Source organism: Typha angustifolia, chromosome 15 (assembly GCF_048772165.1).
Source record: "Typha angustifolia cultivar Huaian chromosome 15, ASM4877216v1, whole genome shotgun sequence".
In the NCBI taxonomy this organism is placed as follows: domain Eukaryota; kingdom Viridiplantae; phylum Streptophyta; class Magnoliopsida; order Poales; family Typhaceae; genus Typha; species Typha angustifolia.
Genome location: NC_133253.1, coordinates 18,659,174 through 18,667,253, shown reverse-complemented (window position 1 = coordinate 18,667,253; position 8,080 = coordinate 18,659,174). Strand labels below are relative to the sequence as shown.

The window sequence follows — 8,080 nt, the reverse complement described above, 5'->3', positions numbered from 1 at the left end:
CCTACGCGATCGCGTTACTCGCTGCAGTATCATCGCCGTACTCTTGCGTTTCGACAGCACCATACACTTTTGTTGGCCAATCGCATCTTTGAGCTCCGAATTCTTTAGAGAATAAAGCCGTTGGAAGCCGGTTCCGACTCTCCCACCGAAGTCGTGGTTGTGTGACCGCTATTTTGGACGTAATCCGAAACCCTACAAAGTCGAAACTCCAACAATGCCATCCATCTCCGAGACAAATCCGAAGAGGCGAAGACCCTTCCGGTTTTTCTGTATAACATTTATTTTTGTCTTTAATTTTCTATTCTCTCTAGTTTCCGAATGGACTGGATGCATTGGAATCAACTGTATATCAAATTATGACTGCGTTTGTTACTACAGTTATGCTTGGATTAATGCCATACTCTTGCCGAGCGACTAATTTGATTAGGTGGTCTTTGCAACAAAACTCTCTTCTAGTTAGAATCAATTGATTCATCGCTTCTCAACGAAGAAGAGAAGGTTGACTCCTCGATGCAATGAAAGCAATTGAACGGATCGGAATCAAGTTGATCAAATCTTATTGCAACATAATGATAAATCGTTCATAGATTTAAATGCCCAATTTCAGAGCTAGATGTGGTCCAACTTAAAATAATTAGCCCAAGTAATGTATCAGTTAAATAATTGAGCTCCAATTAGAAGTCACACCTAATTGTGAGCCCTACGAAGTCGGTCCAGTTACATACTTCATCTCGCCCAGCAAAGATAGAGAGGAGAACAGGAGATCGCCCGATCGGGTCCGGAGAGGGAACAGCTGAGGCGTCCCACGTTTGTCCTTCTCCTCTCAAACACTGCCACGTACGACGATTTCCGCGTTGGATTCCCCTAGTCGGCGGGGCCGTGACATTTAAATGCTTGCGTTGACCCAGGGTCTCACTCCTATGAGTTCTGACCGTATCATGTGACACGAAATGGCTCAAATCATAAAAATATAGTCCTGGTAATATCCAATAGTTTCACATAAATATTTAAGTTTTGTGATGCTAATTCTACCGCATGTTTGCTGAGACAGACCAAACCTGGCCATAACACATTATAAGAAAAGAGCATTTATGAGGACGGGAAGATGGTAAGAACATTCGTTGCAATAATCGTACAACCCAGTTCTTATAAATAGCCCTCCTACCGGATGCTGGAAGACGAGCGTCTAGCTAAGGATATATAGAAGAGAGAGAGATAAATAGATATATTCAATTTCAAACCTGCAACTTGTATCCTTTCTTTAATTTCTATCCCTCACTCTCTCAGCTGGAAAGAATGGACGTGGACTTCTTCAATCGCTCCCCAGGAACCCAGATGGAGTTGATGGATATGATGTTACAAAATGAGGAGCTAACGGCATTTCCTGACCAACCACTGTTTCCGGAGTTCTACGGTTCTCCTACTCCAACATCACCAGTGTTAGGTAGTGCTCATTCTCCTTTAGTCATCCAAGACCAAACCAGGGTTCCCTTGCTTGCCAACCCCGCCCTTAGTTATCAGCCAACATCGACGGCGGCGATGAGGGAGATGATATTCCGAATCGCCGCGATGCAACCGGTCGATATCGATCCAGAGTCAGTGAAGCCACCAAAGCGGCGGAACGTGAGGATATCGAAGGAGCCCCAGAGCGTGGCGGCGAGGCTGAGACGCGAGCGGATAAGCGAACGGATGCGAATATTGCAGCGGCTGGTCCCCGGCGGAACCAAGATGGACACAGCATCGATGTTGGATGAAGCTATCCATTACGTCAAGTTCTTGAAGACCCAAGTGCAGTCACTTGAACGGGCTGCAGCGAATCAATCTGTGGGGCTTGTCGGATTGCAACCATCTCCTGTTGTGTTCTCTTCCGATGTGAATAATTACTCGTGCTACATGAAGCCATATCAGGATCCAGATCAGGGTTTTTTTCAATTCTAACCATATGTTGAGTTGAGATATATTGTAATTAAGAATAATGCATGGTTTGAGTTGATACGATCGATCCGTCATCTCTCCAGTTTCTTGTCAGTTGTAATTAGATGTAAATCTTGTTGTTAGTGGATATCTTGTGTTTGGAGAATAATTCATCCTTCGCTATCTCAGTCTTCTCATCTAGTTTGGGCTAACTTTTTCTATGAAAGGGACAACCTCGTGCCCATGAGCAGTCTAGTCTTCCTCCACATAAATGCTCGCAGGGTTGTTATTAGTCAATAGCAATAATAAAAATAAAAAAAGGTGTGTGAAATACTATGTCTGCATGGGAATTTCACGTAAAGTTGTTACAGCGACGGGTTCTCTTTTCGAGAGGCAATGCATCGGGTCTCTTCAGTGTATTGGGACCATGCATGCACTATATATGATTCCAATGCTTACGTACGGATCTATAGTGATGAGTGTCTTAGTTATGTCACATACCTATATATTTACAAGGAGGTTGTTACAGTTATAACTGTTGGGCTCGGACACGTGGCTTCTAACGTGTGTAGGTCCTTTTGGGATACTTTTTGTTGTTCTTTATGAACATTCTGTTTCTGCTCATGTTCGCTGATTAAAGAGGCTGTTTCGTAGGAGCAGCTTGGAATAGATGTCGTAAAGAACTACCACATATAGTGAGAAAAAATTTCTCTTCCACATGTTTTAGTTGAACATCCTATCCTATGGAGATTTATTTGATTTGTGTGTCTCAGTTTGGGTGATGGATCTAAAGTTTCATTTTTACTCTTTATAGAAATGTTGTTTAGATCATCATACGTAAATATATACTTTGTCTTTACATTATATTTATACATATATCTTTATTAATTAAGTTTTTCCAAGCAAAATACATCTTGATTGATAAACATTTCAATGCTTAGGTCCTTGCTTACGTATGAATTTTTCTTGACCCTTCAAACTATAATAGTAATGCAGTACTAGTTTCACTGCATAATATGTACCTTAGATTAATGTGTAAATTACAAAATTATATATTTTGGATCAACCGAGCTATCATTGTAGCTTGATAGTTAAATCTTATCAACTTATAATGAAGATAGGCATTAAGGTTGATGTATAGTAGATATTTTATTTGAGACCTATATACATATGATTTGAACTCGTTGTAAATTAGAAAAAAAATATACAGTTGTCCAACCTATTAAGTAGAAAATAATTAATTTTTTTTGTCTAACTTATAATCCATTAGCTCACGATCAATTTAAAAAAAAAAAAAACACTACACATGTCAACGCGTTAGATGAGAATACCTATCTATACAACAAATTTGTATAGCTTACAATCAGATACCAACATACATAAATGCATGCTTGAATGAAGGTTCTTTCTTTATAAAATAAAAGAAGAAGAGAAATAAATTAGCATATCCCTACTCTGCTATGTATTCAGACAATCATGTGCTCATCAATGGATCCAGTAACCATGTGACGAAGAACATGGTGGTCCACAAAATCTTCTCCATATTATTAATGTGCAGATACCAATCTAGACATCCCTTCCACGAAGGACCACGCTATCTTGTTAATTTACCCTTTCTAACCATTTCCAAATAGACTGACCAACACTGGGCGATAATAATATTTTTCCGAAACAAAATTAAAAAGAAAACCAATAGAAATAGTATAAGAATATGAAAGCTTATAACTGTCGTTCTTTAACAACTTATACCTCACGTATATAAAAGAAATAGTGATGTTTGAGTCCTATTTACAGGCCTTGGGGTTTTAAAATAACTGGCAACTTAATGACGAGCATTAGTTACAACCGGACATCTGTCCCAGCTAGCAGGCAGCACCTGATCTTTCAACCACTAGTAAAATCTTACAACTGCGAACAATATAAAAGTAAGATCTCCTTTTCCGGATTGTGTTCCAATCCTATACCTCCCTCCCAGTCCAAAGGACAGATGAAATAAAGAAGAAGGTATAAACTGCCGGTCTAAATTCCTCCCCCTAGCGAACCTCATCAAATAAATCCAAGTCCATCTCTTCCTTTGGCCGGCCTCTTTATTTTTCATCCCCCACCACACCTTTCTGCCTACAGTTAATCTCCATCATTGGTGTGATCTCTGTTCCCCTCTCCTAGCTAGGCGTCCCGGCCCGTTGCAGAAATGTTTGGGGCCGGTGCAATGAACCGGAGCGAGACTGTGAGAGGAGTAAGCTTTAATTGTTGTGATTGTGAGCTCGAATTTGGCGTTCGATCGATGGCAGGCGGCGTGGGATGTTGGGAACCGAGAGGGTTGGGTCACATGGGCCGGTCACGGAGAGGATTGACCGTTGTTCTTGGGGGAGATCTCGGGTTGGGTGGGGGCTGGGGGGAGAGAGAGAGAGAATGGCTCGTAGCGGAGACATGGCTGTCGAGAGATGAGAGCAGTGGCGACGCCGCGTCATGTGACGTGGGGGCAGATGGGATCCCCTTTTCTGAGTTTGTTACTTTCTTGACCGGGTTGTGTCCTGGATTTGGTCAGACGGACGTCACCAGTCCGACACGTGGTTGAGACGGATTATGGAGGAATATATGCAGACACAGAAAGTTTTTCTTTTTCTTTTTCCTTTTTAGGTGGCGTGTACTTATATTTATCAGTGCTATATACTGTTTTCATTAAATAAAATTTTTAACGGTAGTTCATTTTTATTTTAAACAGATTTTTATAAATCACACACACTATATTTTAATTATTTATCAATTCACACTCTATTTTTTAAAGATTTTATAATCCGACTCTTTCTTTTCTTCTATAATTTTCATTTAACATCTGAAGTTATTTTGATTAACTAATATCAGTTTAATTATTAAAATACTTAAACTATTTTCTCTAATTTTTTATCATTTCATCATCTTTCTTACCTACTTCATCCACCATCATTGTTGTTATCGTCGCCATCAACTTTCCTTATCTTCCCCCTTCCCCACTTCCTCTTCTTGAGAAATATGATAAAAATAATATAAATAATTTAAGTATTTATAAATTAATGTATATATTATAATTTAATGTTTTTATAATAAAGTATAAATTAACCCGGAATATTACATAAGAATTATAAGAAAAAATAAAAACTATATCATAAAATCATCGTATGAATCACAAAATAAATAAAATATAAAACATGATTTATAAAAATTATTTAGTTTAAAGAGACTAAATTCAAACGTAATCTAATAGATCAAACTTGAGTGATTGATTCATTTTAAATATAAGCCAGTAGATCTAGCCTAGTCATGATTCAAATTTCATATAAGGGGTTTGAGGGTTAGTTTATACTTAAAAATTTATGTGGGCAATTGAGTACATATGGTTTATGTTGTTTAAAAGGTTGGCTAACAAATTTATTAGGTGGGATTAGCCTCTTCGCATAGAGTATGTTTTTTGTAAGATAGAGTGGGATTAGGGTGAATTGATGAATTATTTTGTTCAGGAAAATGAAATAGCTAGAAAACACAACCTTTGCCACCATTTCATTTTAATTCCTGAATAGATAAATGAGTTGGTAGGCTGTTTGCTAGATAAAAAGGCTAGTTTTTTTTTTAAACATATAAATTAGATAATCAAATTAATTATTCCAAAAAATAGAGGATAATAAGTTCAAATTATATAAATTTTTTATATAAAATAATACCAACTCTAATGTCTATATTATGTCTATAAGAGAATAATACTCGTGATAAATCCATCCACTGAACAGCACGATGTTTTATCTCCTTCTCCCTCCAAATGCCTAGTCAGTAACACGTTGAGTGGGTCCCTTCACACTCCTCCAAATTAATTGCATGAACTTTTGGCGAGTCCACGGACCCAAACTAATAAAGTCAAGCTCACTAAAGCCAAGCCCGAGCCTGGCCTCGAAAGCTAGCCCAACGTTATCCTCAAGCTTTGGGCCTTTGCCAAATAAACTTGGAGCTTAAAGAGGCCTTGGGGGACCAATGTCGATAAGATCGAATCGGACTAGTCTTATATAACACGAGCCCAATAATAAGCCCTTCTAACTACTCAGCTGTGTCCTATTGGTAAACAAATGTGTTAATTAGAACTTTATAGTGACAATATATGTGTGATCTATCCATGTGGTAGATTTAACATTTTATCGTACATCCTTTTACAATAAGTAAATGAATAGTACACTGTACACTGTAACGGTTTATTTTTCCACATATAAGAATTTTTAAAATATAAATGTGAGGGGAAAAGGACGGTTTGCTGAACTCTTGCCAAATCCATGTGATTAGCAGGCCCATTTAACTTGGAGAATTTAAATGGGCCTAATACTGTCTTTTACGGGCCCTAATTGGCCTAAGTTGGTAGTTTTATCTCACGTGGTTTGCACCTGATAAGACGTCTCCTGCTTTGCTCTATATATTGGCTCGAACGGCTCAAGTTAACGGCTTAAGCCATCCGCGATGGGTCTGGAGGAAGCCAGAAGGTCCCGTTCAAGACTCGCGTCCACCGTCGTTCTCCCGGGGCGATCTAGGGTTTCGCCATCCCCCTTCTCCGACCGCGACGACGATCGCCGCCTCTCCCGTCGGAACCCTAGATCGGGTACTCCGTCGCCCTCGCCGCCGCCACGACCGCGGCGACGCTCCCGCAGCCCCAATCGCGACCCTCGCCGCGACTGGTCTCCCTACCACGAACCCCACTCTCGGAACGGTAAACCCTCGGGCCGTGACGGCTACGTGGAAGATGATTCCGACGACGACGAGGAGCTCAAGGGGTTGAGCTACTTCGATTACCGTCGACTCAAGCGCCAGAAGATGCGGAAAAAGCTCAAGAACTGCATTTGGAGGGTGACCCCGAGCCCTCCCCGCGGTGAGAGGGGGCAATCCGAGCCTTTTAATGAGCCCGATGATGCGATGGATCCTCCATTCGAGGAGGAGAAGGTTGCGGTGGGAAAGAAAGGTGCAAAGAAAGGCACCGGAGGTTCTAGATCGGACGATTCAGCGAGCGGAAGGGATTCGGACTCGGACGATTCCGCGAAGAGAAGGGGGAGAAAGAGTGGAAGAGGGAGGAGAAGGGGGAAGCAGAAGTACTCGGAGTCGAGCGAGGATTCGGGCGGCAGCTCCTCTTACGATGATTCTAGCACGGAGTCTGAGAATTCTGATGGTTCTTTGAGCGATGATGAGGATGATAAGAGGAAGAGGAAGAAATCAAGAAGTGGTAGGCCCAGGAAATTCAAGAAGACTAGGAGTAGTCGGAAAAAGAGGAGATCAGATGACAGTGAGGAGGTATCGGATACTAGCCCTAGGTCTAAGAAGAGGAAGATCTCAAAGAGCAAAAAGAGGAGCAAAAGGTCAAAGTCCGAGAGTTCTTCGGATTCTGAGGCAAATGTAGTTAAGGGTGAGGCGATGAAGCCTGAGATCGATCCAGAGGCACTAATGTTTAAGGAGATGATTGAGGCTCAGAAGAAACCTATGTTGGATAATGAGCCACTTGTGGGGCCCGTTCCCCTCCCTCGTGCTGAAGGCCACATTAGCTATGGTGGAGCACTGAGGCCCGGAGAAGGTGATGCTATAGCACAGTACGTGCAGCAAGGAAAGCGTATTCCAAGAAGAGGAGAGGTTGGTTTATCTGCTGAGGAGATCCAGAAGTTTGAAAGCTTGGGATATGTAATGAGTGGAAGCAGGCATCAGAGGATGAATGCTATCCGTATCAGGAAAGAAAACCAGGTTTACAGTGCAGAGGACAAGCGTGCATTGGCAATGTTTAATTATGAGGAGAAGTCAAAGCGAGAGCACAAGGTTATGGCAGACCTGCAGCGCCTGGTACAGAGGCATATTGGGCAGGACACGGGTCCTACACATGATCCGTTTGCTCCAAAGACCTTAGACGCAACTGATGGTTGATGTCTGAGCATAGTAATGGTGTCTGAGGATGATCTTATGGTATGTTTAGTCTTTCATGTTATATTTAACATGTTGATTATTGCTATCATATGTTTAGGTTCTTTGGCTGTAACTGAAGTCTTATGTCTGTTATGCTGATGGGTAATCTGTTGGTTTCACCACGTATAACTGATGAGTTATGGTGCTGTTATGATAATGTGTTTTGGATAGTGATTCACAATGATAAGAATTTCACAGCTCTTAGTTTATA

At 41.0% G+C, this 8,080-nt stretch overlaps 2 protein-coding genes across 2 annotated transcripts; both read left to right on the top strand.

Annotated features, from left to right (window-relative positions):
* The first annotated feature begins 1,195 nt into the window (after nt 1–1,195).
* On the top strand, nt 1,196–2,069 carry LOC140779142 (transcription factor HEC1-like). The gene has a single exon (XM_073124125.1). The coding sequence runs from the start codon at nt 1,297–1,299 to the stop codon at nt 1,936–1,938; it is 642 nt and encodes a 213-aa protein (XP_072980226.1). The 5' UTR covers nt 1,196–1,296; the 3' UTR covers nt 1,939–2,069.
* Nucleotides 2,070–6,381: 4,312 nt separating this feature from the next.
* LOC140779598 (uncharacterized) lies at nt 6,382–8,080 on the top strand. The gene has a single exon (XM_073124753.1). The coding sequence runs from the start codon at nt 6,391–6,393 to the stop codon at nt 7,828–7,830; it is 1,440 nt and encodes a 479-aa protein (XP_072980854.1). The 5' UTR covers nt 6,382–6,390; the 3' UTR covers nt 7,831–8,080.

What these genes read in the sequence shown, in the direction of transcription:
- LOC140779142 (XM_073124125.1), top strand. Translation starts at nt 1,297, where the DNA reads ATGGACGTGGACTTCTTCAATCGCTCCCCAGGAACCCAGATGGAGTTG.
- LOC140779598 (XM_073124753.1), top strand. Translation starts at nt 6,391, where the DNA reads ATGGGTCTGGAGGAAGCCAGAAGGTCCCGTTCAAGACTCGCGTCCACC.